General features: G+C 39.0%; 1 protein-coding gene across 1 annotated transcript in view; it reads right to left on the bottom strand.

The window, feature by feature from the left end:
- SLC9A6 (solute carrier family 9 member A6) overlaps nucleotides 1-13,488 on the bottom strand; it is a 59,575-nt gene that overhangs the window by 31,465 nt on the left and 14,622 nt on the right. The window contains exon 6 of the mRNA XM_037038956.1: nucleotides 12,488-12,593. Coding sequence (XP_036894851.1) covers nucleotides 12,488-12,593 — 106 coding nt within the window. The remainder of the gene's footprint in view (nucleotides 1-12,487; nucleotides 12,594-13,488) is intronic.

Here is a 13,488-nt window from a genome sequence, read left to right as displayed (position 1 = left end):
AATTGAACTGTATGGAAGTCTGACAACCAAGGAGTTAAAATAGACACATCCATCCAGACCAGTAGGAGGGGTGGAGTCCTGGGGACAGCGGAGAGGGGTTGTGGCACAGGAAGCAGTGACACCAGGTGCACGAGGCACTCCAGGCATGCAAGGCAGCACCAGGCAGACCCTGGGCACCCAGGCAGCAGCTGGCAGACTCCGGGCATGGGGTAGCAATGGGCAGACCCAGTGAAGCGACGATTGAGAAGCGGGCACCGTGAGCAAGGTGGCTGGCTGACTGAGCAGTGGTCCCACATTCACGTGCAGATAACTGGGGAGTGAGACAGATTGTGCAACCCAGGGTCCTAGCGCCGGGACATAAAGCCTCAAAACACTGATTGAAAACACTTGTGGGGGTTGAGGCGCAGGGAGAGACTCCCACCCTCACAGGAAAGTTCGTTGGAGAAACCCACAAGGTCCTAGAACGCACACAAGCCCACCCACACGGGAATCAGCACCAGAAAGGCCCAGTTTGCTTGGGGGACGTGGCGTAAGGGACTGAGGTGCAACAGAGAGCGGGGCAAATTGCCACTTTTTTTCCCTCTTGGACCCCACCCCCACATACAGTGTCACAACCCAGAGACTTGGGTTGCCCCGCCCTGGTGAACACCTAAGGCTCTGCCCCTCATACATAACAGGCGGGAACAGACCAAAACATTATAGCTCAAGAACAGCTCAAAGCCCCAGAGCCAATACTTCTAAGCAACCAAGAGATAGCCAACCTATGAGATGCACAGTTCAAAATACTGGTGATCAGAATGCTCACAGAACTCCTTGATTTTACTCACAAAGTAGAGGAACAAATGAAGGCTAAACTAAGCAAAATAAAGGGAAACACACAGGGAACCAATAATGATGGGAAGGAAACTGGAACTCAAATCAATGGAGTGGATCAGAAGGAAGAAATAAACATTCAACCAGAACAGAATGAAGAAACAAGAATTCAAAAAACTGAGGAGAGGCTTAGGAACCTCCAGGACATCTTTAAACATTCCAATCGAATCATAGGTGTACCAGGAGGGGAAGAGGAAGAGCAACAGGTGGAAAACTTATTTGAACAAATAATAAAGGAGAACTTCCCCAATCTGGCAAAGGCAATAGACTTCCAGAAAATCCAGGAAGCTCAGAGAGTCCCAAAGAAGTTGGACCCAAGGAGGAACACACCAAGGCACATCATCATTTCATTAGCCAAGATAAAAATGAAGGAGAAAATCCTAGAAGCAGCAAGAGGTAAGGGGACAGTCACCTACAAAGGAGTTCCATCAGACTGTCAGCTGACTTCTCAAAAGAGACCTTACAGGCAAGAAGGGGGTGGAAAGAAGTATTCCAACTCATGAAAGGCAAGGACCTACATCCAAGATTGTTCTATCCAGCAAAGCTTTCATTTAGAATGGAAGGGCAGATAAAGTGCTTCTCAGATAAGGTGAAGTTCAAGGAGTTCATCATCACCAAGCCCTTATTTTATTTAATGTTAAAGGGACTTATCTAAGAAAAAGAAAATAAAAAACATGTATACTAAAATGACAGCAAACTCACAATTACTAACAACCACACCTAAAATAAAAACAAACTAAGGAAACAACTAGAACAGGAACAGAACCACAGAAATGGAGATCAAATGGAGGGTTAGTAACAGGGGAGTGGAAGGAGGAGAGTGGGAGAAAGGTACAGAGAATAAGTAGCATAAATGGCAGGCAGAAAATAGGGGGAGGGCAAGAATAGTATAGGAAATGTAAAAGCTAAAGAACCTAAGACACGTGGACATGAACTAAAGGGGGAGAATGTGGGAGGGGGAGGGTATGCAGGGTGGAGGGGAACGAAGGGGGTAAATGGGACAACTGTAATAACATAATCAATAAAATATGTTAAAAATATTATCTAAAAATAATTACATAAATGAATAAAAACATTATCTAGTGTAGAGCTTAACAATGAAATCAAAGGGGGGAACCCCAAAACTGGATTCAACTTGCCAAACTAAGGTCAAAAGGTTACCAAAACACCCTTCAATGGCTCAAGATAACAAGAGAACTCAGCTTTTACTTAAATGACAGTTTCAAGAGGTACAATATTTTAAGGTCCTTTATATGAAAATTGTACCAGCCTTTTCCTCCAGCTTCCAGATACTGTGCAGTACTATTCTTTTGTGACTGTTTAAGACTTACCGAGTGCCTGAAAACCCTCACATACTAGTGTGAACAAAGTAATGAAAAAGTATACTTATTTCCAGCAGAGAAATAATACTCAACCCAGTCACATTTTGTGTTTTCTATGGGAAAAAAAAAGATGACTGAAGTATCCTTTCAACTTTTAGAATACCAGAATGGGCCCAATGCCTGATATCTGTTCACTCACTGAAATGGGCTTTTACAGGAAAAAGAGCTTGAAAGCCCTTGCAAGGAATTAGAATCTACTCAACAGTACTTTTAGCGTGCCCAGCTTGATCCTCCCTCCACTTCAAACTTTTAAATGAGAGTCACTCTGTAAAACGCCAAGATAGGCAATTATAGGAGACACTCTCCATCTTGAACTCATACTCCAAACCTGGTCTAAACTGCTTCTTTTAAAAGTCACCCCAGGAAGTAGAAATGGTTGAGAAAATCGCTGTTGCCAGCAGGTCTCCGGCAAGAGTGCCTACCATTACTAAATTAGTTTTCATCTCAGTGCATTGAGGTACCAGTATTTTCATAAGAAGTCCAGACTCAAAGTCATCATGCAAGTCATGTCAAAGAAAGGGAGGGAAAAAACCCCATCAGTACTAACATAGTGAATTCTCCCTGTGGTTAATTACTACAATGTTTTTTTTTCTGACTTAAGGCTACAAAATTGGTTTGCTGTACCATACACACCAAGTTCTTTGCAGAGCTTCCCAGTTAAGTTAAAAACAAAAACGAACAAAAAACAACAACAACAACAACAAAAACTAAGACCAGTCCTGACTGGTATGGTTCAGGGGGTTCACTGTTATTCTGCAAAGCGAAAGTGGCTGGTTCTTCCAGAGTTGGGCCACATGCCTGGATTGCAGGTTGGTCTCTGGTTGGGGTCTGGGGCACACACGAGAGGCAGATGATTGATGTTTCTCTCCCTCTCTTTCTCCCTCCCTTCCCTTCTCTCTAAAAATAAATAAATAAAATCTTAAAAAAAAAAACTAAGACCAAACTAAAATTTCCTAATGTTACCAATTTTATTGAAATATAGCACTAATGTCAGTTTCTGGTTCTGAGACCCAATCTAATTGAAATGTTAAATCTTTTTAAAAAGATTTTATTTATTTATCTTTAGAGGGGAAGGGAAGGAGAGAGGGAGAGAAATATCAATATATGGGTGCCTCTCGTGAGTCCCCTGCCAGGAACTGGCCTGCAACCCAGGCATGTGCCCTGACTGGGACTCGAACCACGATACTCTGGTTTGAAGGCCCGTGCTCAATCCACTGAGCTACACCAGTCAGGGCTCAATCTAATTGAAATTTTAAACATTTGCTTTTAAATGTTCAAAGTGACCAGATCATCTTGGGAACAGTAGATTTGATATTATTTTAATATATACAAAATGGCCTTTAATGTCATGCTTTCTTACCTACATACAAAGGGCCCCCCACTGTAAATGAGATCTGACCACCACCATACCATGAAAATACAGCAGCTGGCTGGAGAAAAAAAGGGATATTTCTATAACTACCTTCTTTCTCCTGGTGATAGTTTTACAAATGCTGGCTGGAACAAAATATCTACTACCATGCCTCCTGAGACTGCCTTCCCTGGATCAGTTCACATACATTCATTCAAGATTCACATTAGCCTTGGCTGGTGTGGCTCAGTGCATTTAGTGCTGGCCTGTGAATCAAAGAGTCACCAGTTTGGTTCCCAGTCAGGGCACATGTCTGGGTTGCAGGTCAGGTCCCCAGAGGGGGGTGCACGGGGAGCAACCACTCACGGATGTTTCTCTCCCTCCTTCTCCCTCCATTCCCCTCTCTCTAAAAATAAATAAATAAAATGTTTAAGAAAGATTCACATTAATCATTATCTTATGCTTTCATCACTAAAATACATAAGAACACATGAAAAGAATAGTGGGATGAGAACACATGAGAGGTTTATTTTCTTCTCTGTTAGTCAAATGCTGTCCTCTGAATTGAAATCCTAACCCATTTTTTTCACATCAGTCAATATTTTACCTTGAAGCAGTGACATTTCTATGAGTATTTGTTTAAAAATTGGGAAAGTAATACAACATACAATTGGTGGGAGAAATCACCCTATCACCCCACTACCCTGACAGATCTATCTTATTTTCTACCTGTATTGTCCCCATTTTGTTATCTGCATGCTATTTTATGTTTAGCTATAATCATAGTGAACATATGATTTTGCTTCTTCAACTGACCATGACATAAGAATTATTATAGTCTCGCTAAACTTGGGTTTAAGACTTCAAAAGGGTCCAAATGGAAAAAACATAATTTATGTAAGCATTTCCCCACAGTTACACATTTAAAAGTTGCTTCCTAATTGTTTTGCTCCTATTAATAACAGATTAAAAGAATATATTTGTGCTTTTTAAAAACTGTGGACTATTTCCTTGTGCTACATTCCTAGAAACGGGGTATTGCTATACCTATGGCTCTTTTCATATGCTGCACAACTGCTTTCAGATAGACGTGGATTCCATTTTTGGACAGTAATATGACTATATGTCTCAACTTTTTAGTGATCATGTCCATTGACCTAGAAATTCTACTTCTAAAAAATATCATAGAGAAATAATCTCAAGTATTAACAGAGATTTACATAAACATATTTTTACTGCAGTACCATGCATGATAATACAGTATTAGAAAATGCTAAATATGCATCAACAGGGCCTTGGAGAGATAAATTTGTAGTACACCCTTACAATGGGGTAATAGAGGCACCATATTTTTCAGACTATAAGACTCACCCCCCATTTGGGAGGAATAATGGTTGTTAATGCTGCTGTTGAGTTCTGTTTACATTTACATTGGTGAAATATTACATTATTTATGTTACTAAATATTTTACCACATTTTTTGCTTCAAAATTTTTTCCTACTTTCCTCCTCTAAAACCTAGGTGTGTCTTATGGTCCAAAAAATATGGCATTAATGTAGCTTTCACCCCCCCCCCAAAAAAAGCAAGTTACAGAAAGTATGTACAGTACTACATGTTTTTTCAGTTAAAATGATTAATATATTTATGTGTATTAATATCCTAAAGGAAAAAGTCTGGATGAAAACCATACTAGTGGTTATTTCTGAGAGCTGAAATTTCAGAAATGCCTTCCTTTCTAAGTCAAATCCTTTGAAGTTTTGTTACATTTGTATTAAATTTATTATCATGAATAATGACAAAAGATAAAATACCAAGGAGTAGGAGATACCAATTTCAATGTTAACACCAATGTATGAATGATCTAATTTTATGACACCAGGGTTTCTCAATCAAGCATGGTTGGTGTTTGGGCCCAATTAATTATTTGTTAGATGGTAGGTGCCATCTCATGTTCTGAAGCATATTTAGCAGTACCCCCTGGCCTCTACCAGTCAGTAGATGTCAGTAGCAACCTACTCCCATTCATGACAACCAAATGCTCCCAAATATTGCCAAATATGCCCTGGGGAGGAGACAAAATTACCTTCAGTTCAGAATGACTGCACTAGACCATTAATAGCAGTTAACTACATTCATTAACAATTTTTTCCTGTTAAATGAATAGGTAAAAATGGGCACATATTTTAACATGTATATCTCTGGTAATAGAAAAGTTAAACAGTTTGTCATATTTGTTTACTCATTGTACTTCTTTTATAAAATATTAATGACCCTAAAATATATTTTAAACTAGGATGAATTTAGGTCTCCAGGCTACTTATGATCTATCCATTCAGCAGAATACTATGCAACTTAGATTTTATCTCTGACTGGATATATATACTAGACTATATGAGTACACAGAGATCTACCTCATACAGCAATGTACGGGTGAACCAGTTTCACTCCACCCTCACCAGATTAAAAGTGTGAACATTAACAAGAAAAGTACTGCTAATCTAACAGATCAAAAACCAAACAAAAACAACTTCCAACATAAATTTTAAGAAGGCCTGCTGCCTTAACTTATTCATTGCCAAACAATAGTCTTTCACAAAGGGTTCCCCCATTTATGCAAGGCTGCTTTATAGAATACACATACTAGAAAACCATCAAACTAACACAACTCAGCGCAAACAAGACTCTTTTTTATCTAACATACTTTAAAGGGCAAATGAAAGATGGTGATAAGACGTATCGCTGAGCACTCCAGCTAGTTCCCTCTCAGAGCCAGCAACACAACTGGTTTCCCTTCAGCTCTGGGGCAGAAACTCATTTGCTCACCTCCACTAAAGACACCTACATAGATAACAATTTCCCTGATATGATACTCTCTAGAAACAGTCCTTCCCCACCAGAGTTCTACCAGACTATGTAATGAGTTAACTTATCTCCCATGAACCTAGAATAGTACTAGCTATGCACCACCCTTAGGAGAACTGAGGAAAAAAATCACTGGAATCATTCTCTATGAGGCTTATATTCTCTCACAGAATCCTGTTTGAGAAATACTAGTAAGAGAAGAAGGATTTGGCCCTTTGTGAGTTATTTTTCCCCTTAACACTATTCAACTGTTGCTTCTTAAATTTGCATGAAATAAGTTACCTTACTAATGGAAAAAACTAAGGCACAGGGCACATCGGTTTAATATAGGACTAAAACAGAGATTTCCAAGACAGAGATGTTTTTTCTGACTCTTCATCCATTAGGCAATGAGGAAGGAATACTTAGATGATTAAGTAGCAGAATAATTATCCAAGATAGGGAATCAATGCTAAAAGTAACTGCCCGTACAGTATTCTTTTCATCTGGTGATCTTACATTCCGATGTAATGAAAGCTTCAACAATCTTTGAAGCTTCATTTATTTCCATAACACCTAAGTTATAACCACACTATCCATCTCTTCCTCCCTCCAAATCATGTAAAACTCTTACTTTGTGCCTATCATCATTAAAGGTACCTGTGTTCTGCATCAATATTAGTTCTAGCCTTTAATTTATTTCTGAGATTAAATGTACATTAGCTGGAGACAGCTGCAAAAAGTCTGGCAATAAATATGGCAGAAGGGGTAGAATTTACATATATCACTCACCAAAAAGGATTTGATTCAAAACGGATAATTTTCCACTTTGCAGTAAGGTAACAAACAGGGCCCACCCAAGCTATGCAAACCACAGGCAGTGACTGATTATTCTTTTATAGTTAATAAAGTATAAATTAAGGAGAGAAAAAAGATAAAGTGAAAATGTGGGCTTTTACTTTTCTCTCATGGAAAGTTCTGGTATGGAATAAAAGCAAATGTCTATAGGGTTATATATTAGCTTAGTAGCAGTGGGCTAGCAGAATTGAACTCCTAAGAAATTGAGACTCCTTAAAATCTTTAGAGAAAAAGAAATTGAGACCCCTCCTTTCACCTGCAAACAACTTCTAATAACATGTATAGCATATTTTATAATTAGAGCCAAACACCACTCATTTCAAAAACTGTCTTTAAAGAAGTGTTATTATTTGGCCCTGGCTAGGTAGCTCAGTTGGTTGGAGTATCGTCCTATACACCAAAAGGCTGTGGGTTTGATTCCCTGGTCAGGGCATATACACAGATTGAAAGAGGCAACCAGTCAATATTTCTCTCTCACATCGATGTTTCTCCACCCCCCCAATGCTTGTCTCCTGCTCTCTCTCTCTAAAATCAATAAGTATATCCTTGGTGAAGATTTTTTAAAAGTGTATTATTTACTACTTCTAAAAATTTTTAAATGTTTCTGAAATGATATTAAATAAGAGAAACACATAGTAAACTACAACGTGATATTTCTCAATCATCAAATTAGCAAAAAATGTGAAAGTTTACAAATAGTCTGTTGATGAAGCTATGAGGAAATAGGCACTTCCATAATTTAGTGGTTAAATTGCAAAATGGCATAATCCCTTTAGTGGGCAACTTAGCAATGTCTAACAGAATTACAAATGTATTTATTCTTTAACCCACTATTAATCTTATTTCTGGAATTTATCCCACCAATATGCATATGCATGTATAAAACAGATTAAGTTCAAGTTTAATCACTGTAGCATTATTTGGGATAGGAAAGGACTGAATACAATTTATGTTTCCAACAATAGGAGACTGATTAAGAAACTATAGTTCGGTTCACAGTATAGTATAGAACACTATGTAGCTGAAAACAAAGAATGAGAAAACCCTGTTTTGATATAGGAAGTTCTCTAGAAGACAGTGGTGTAAGACAAAGCTAGACATAGAGCATATATAGCATGATACTTTAAAAATAAGAAATATACAAAAGAAAAATAAATAAACGGGACTACATCAAACTAAAGAGTTCTTGCACAACAAAGGAAATCATCAACAACATAAAAAGACAACCCAAAGAACGGGAGAACATATTTGCCTATACATCTGATACAGGATTAATATCCAAAATTTATAAAGAACTTACAAAACTCAACACCAAAAAAACAAAAACAAAAACAAAAAATGACCCAATTAAAAAATGAGCAAAGGACCTGAATAGATACTTCTCCAAAGAGGGCACACAGATGGCCAATAGATGTATGAAAAGATGCTCAACGTCACTAATTAACAGAGAAATACAAATTAAAACCACAATGAGATATCACTTGCCAGAATGGCTATCATCAATAGATCAACAAACAAGTACTGGCGAGGATGTGGAGAAAGGGGGGTCCCTTTTGCACTGCTGGTGGGAGTGCAAACTGGTGCAGTCACTGTGGAAAGCAGTACCGAGATACCTCAGATAATTAAAAATGGTTCTGCCTTTTGACCTAATGATTCCACTTCTGGGAATATATCTGAAGGTACTCCTAGAAACTAACTTGTAAGAACATAATAACCTCTATGATCATTGCAGAATTATTTACAATCACCAAGATATGGAAGCTGCCCAAGTGTCCATCAGTAGATGAGTGGGTAAAACAACTATGGGACACTTATACGATGGAATACTACTTGGCCATAAAAAAGAAGAAAGCTTTATCCTTTGCGACAGTATGGCTGGACCTGGAGAACATTATGCTAAGTGAAATAAGCCAATCAGAGAAAGATAAATACCATATGATTTCATACATATATGAAATATATGGAATCTAAAGAACAAACTGAACTAACAAGCAAAATGGGGACAGGGTCATAGACAGAGAACAGGATGACAGGTGGCAGGGAGGTGAAGCGGGGAGGAATTGAGGAAAAAGGAAAAAAGACTCATGGACATGGACAACAGTGTGGTCACTGCTGGGAGAAGATGAGTATAAAGAGACTAAATGGTAATGGAAAAAATGCAATAAAGATTCAATCAAAAAATAAATAAAATAAAACTGAAGATGACAGAAATAACAAATGAGAGTCAAATAAGAATGTGGAAGGTGGGTGGGCCGGGCAAAGGAAACTAATGGGGAAAAATGGGGACAACTATAATTGAACATCAATAATTTTTTTTAAAAAAGCATTCATTTATATGTGTGCTTATATTTCAATAAAGAGATACTAGAACACACAAGAAACTAATAAAAATGGTAAGCTATAAGGAGTTAGGGGAATAGGTGGATGGGGACAGAAGTAAGAATCTGAGTTTTTGATATTCACCTCTGTATACAGCAGGGGTGTCAAACTCATTTTCACATGGGGCCACACCAGCCTTGCTGTTGCTTTCGACGGGCTGAAATAATTTTAGGACTGAATAAATATAATTACTCCTTAATTGTTAAGGAGCTGAAATTACAGTCAGGCCTTTGAAGGCAACCACGAGCCTGATGTGGCCCCTGGTAAAAATGAGTTTGAAACCCCTGCTATATGGTTTTGATTTTTTATTAAAAAAAATATTAGGACTTCCGGACAAGATAGGAGGAAACACTGGGCCTCCTCACACAACCCAGTTTAAAGACAACAAAGTTTTAGTAACAAAAACATAGCCAAAACACAGAAAATTGAACTGTATGGAAGTCCGACAGCAACGAACCATTCAGCCAGACCGGTGAGAGGGGCGGAGTCTACGGCAAAGTGGGGTTGGACAGGAAAGATCGGCAGCCAGTCCCACCCAGGAGCGCAGGCAGCAGTTGGCAGATCCCAGGTGTGGGGTGGCAACAGGCGGATCCAGTGAGGGTGCAAGGCTGCTGGTTGACCAAGGTCACACATTCGTGTGCAGATAAACCAAGTGAAGGAGTGAGCAGTGAGACAGACCACTCAGGCTAGGGCCCCAGCGACGGGAATTAGAGCCTGAAAGCACCAATTGGAAAGACTTTCGGGGTCGAGGGCGAGGAGAGGCTCTCAGGCTCACAGAGAGTTTGTTGGAGAGACTCACAGGGTCCTGAAGGGTGCACAGGCCCACACACCCAGGAGCTGGCATCAGGGGGGTCCTGTTTGCTTGCAGGAAGCAGCAGAGTGGACCGAAATACGAGAGAGAGCAGAACAAATGCCACTGCCCCTCTCTGACCCCACCCCCACATACAGCATCACAACCCAGCGATCTGGGTCACCCCACTCTCGTGAACACCTAAGGCTCTGCCCCTCATATGTAACAGGCGGGAACAGACTAAAACATTATGGCTCAAGAACAGTTCAAAGCCCCAGAGCCAATAATTCTAAGGGACCAAGAGATAGCCAACCTTTCAAATACACAGTTCAAAACACTGGTGATCAGGATGCTCACAGAACTGGCTGATTTTAGTCATAAATTAGAGGAACAAATGAAGGCTAAACTAATTGAAATGAAGGGAAATGCACAGGAAACCAATAGTGATGGAAAGGAAACTGGGACTCAAATCAATGGAGTGGATCAGAAGGAAGAAAAAAAATGACTAAACAGAACAGAATGAAGAAGCAAGAATTCAAAAAAATGAGGAGAGGCTTAGGAACCTCTAGGACATGTTTAAATGTTCCAACATCTGAATTATAGGGGTACCAGAAGGGGAAGAGGAACAGCAACAAGTGGAACACTTATTTGAGCAAATAATAAAGGAGAACTTCCCCAATCTGGCAAAGGAAATAGACTTCCAGGAAATCCAGGAAGCTCAGAGAATCCCAAAGAAGGTGGACCCAAGGAGGAACACACCAAGGCACATCATAATTGTATTAGCCAAGATGAAAATGAAGGAGAGAATCCTAGAAGCAGCAAGAGATAAGGGGACAGCCACCTACAAAGGAGTGCCCATCAGACTGTCAGCTGATTTCTCAAAAGAGACCTTACAGGCAAGAAGGGGGTGGAAAGAAGTATTCCAACTCATGAAACCCAAAGACCTACATCCAAGATTGCTCTATCCAGCAAAGCTTTCATTTAGAATGGAAGGGCAGATAAAGTGCTTCTCAGATAAGGTCAAGTTCAAGGAGTTCATCATCACCAAGCCCTTATTTTATGAAATGTTAAAGAGACTTATCTAAGAAAAAGAAGATAAAAAATATGAACAGTGAAAGGACAGCAAACTCACAGTTATTAACAACCATACCTAAAACAAAAGCAAACTAAGTAAATAGCTAGATCAGGAGCAGAAGCATAGAAATGGAGATCACATGGAGGGTTAGCAACAGGGGAGTGGGAGGAGGAGAAGTGGGGAGAAGGTACAGAGAATAAGTAGCATAGATGGTAGGTAGAAAACAGACAGGGGGGTAAGAATAGTATGGGAAATATAGAATCTGAAAAACTTGTGACACATGGACATAAACTAAAGGGGGGGAATCGTCGTGGAGGGGTGTGCAGGGTGGAGGGGAATGAAGGGGGAAAAGGACAACTGTAATGGCATAATCAATAAAATATATTTAAAAAATAAACTAGCCCTGGCTGGTGTAGCTCAGTGGTCTGAGCACAGGCCTGCGAACAAAAGGATCGCGGTTCGATTCCCAGCCAGGGCACATGCCTGGGTTGCAGGCCAGTTCCCTGCAGGCCAACTCCCAGCAGGGGACGCACAAAAGGCAACCATACATTGATGTTTCTCTCCCTCTCTCCTTCCCCTCTAAAGATAAATAAATAAAATTTAAAAAAAAGTTAAAAAAATAAAAATAAAAAAATAAACTTACACATATACAACAATCACAGCTATGTAAAAATACACATAGAAATAAGTATAAAAGGAAATGTCCACAGAATGCTCACAGTAATCGTCTTTAGGTGTTAGGAGAGCATTTCTTTTCTTCCCTTTTCAGCCCTGCATTTTTCCATGTGATCTATAAGTACGTATTTCTTCAAGAGGAAAATATTACCCATTCTTTCAAATGTTTCCATTTATAATACACTTTATTCAATAAGTGACTTTTGGTTCCTAGTATCCTAGCATTCAATATACAGAATACAAAAAGAAAACAAACACTTACGAAGACAGCACTATGGCAACAGCATCATTGAGGACACTTTCACCAAAAAGAAGTGCATAGAGTTCAACATCAACTTGAAGCTCGTGGAATATGGCAAGAACAGTCACTAGTGAGCAGAAAGAGTCAGAGGAATATTTAGACATTACAAGTATAACATATTCCCCACCACAGATGATTACAATCATGATTTAGAAATTCATTTCTTTGTCTTAGAATTCAATCTTAATAAACATTCTTTTACCATATTAAAGCATCAGTAATTCTATGTCAATGTTTTTCTTTTCCCTAAATGTGTACCTGCAATATCTCCTTTCCCTCTCTTACAAACAGCTGAAAATAACCTTGGAGGATTGACTTGGCCTACATTCCTCATGCAAATGCTAGTAATGTTGTCTCGTACATTTCCTTCCCAGAAGGAATATATTCAGAATTTCTTATAGACCAGGTGATCATTAACCTTTGAAGAATATTTTAGAAAGCATTTCCTGCTGCAAACTTCATTTCGCCCTTGGAGCCTTACAACTCACTTTTATTTGACTTATAAATTTGAAGCACACTGGTTTAGCAAAGAGAGTAGGGAATGAAAATGCAAGTTTGCTTTTTGACCAGAATTACAGCTGCTAGGTTTAACTTAATAAGAAACCAACCTTTACATTATTACAGCTTGAGAAGATAAAAAACCTTCTTTTAGGAAACAGTTATATGAGAATTCTTATACGATCAAATAAAATTGAAGTTGCTTTGTAACTTTAATTGCTGAGTCACTCATTAAACCTAAGCAGACATGAAAGATTATAACCAAGATAGGAGAGTCTCTTCAAATGACAATCAAACCCACCCTCACCAGGAAACTTGCATTTAAAAGATATAGTTTCTATTACAAAGTATTTCATGTGGAATATACTGATGCTAAGGTTTACCAAAAAGGAAAGAGGGAAGGCAGGAGCAACGCTGCAGGATTTTGAAAAGAGAACTTTATATCAAGTAAACAATTACAAAAT

The sequence above is a fragment of the Sturnira hondurensis genome, unplaced genomic scaffold (assembly GCF_014824575.4).
Source record: "Sturnira hondurensis isolate 20B ecotype Veracruz unplaced genomic scaffold, ASM1482457v3 Scaffold0024912, whole genome shotgun sequence".
Classification (NCBI taxonomy): domain Eukaryota; kingdom Metazoa; phylum Chordata; class Mammalia; order Chiroptera; family Phyllostomidae; genus Sturnira; species Sturnira hondurensis.
Note: the sequence above shows the minus strand (reverse complement) of the source record. Positions and strands in the feature narration are given on the sequence as shown.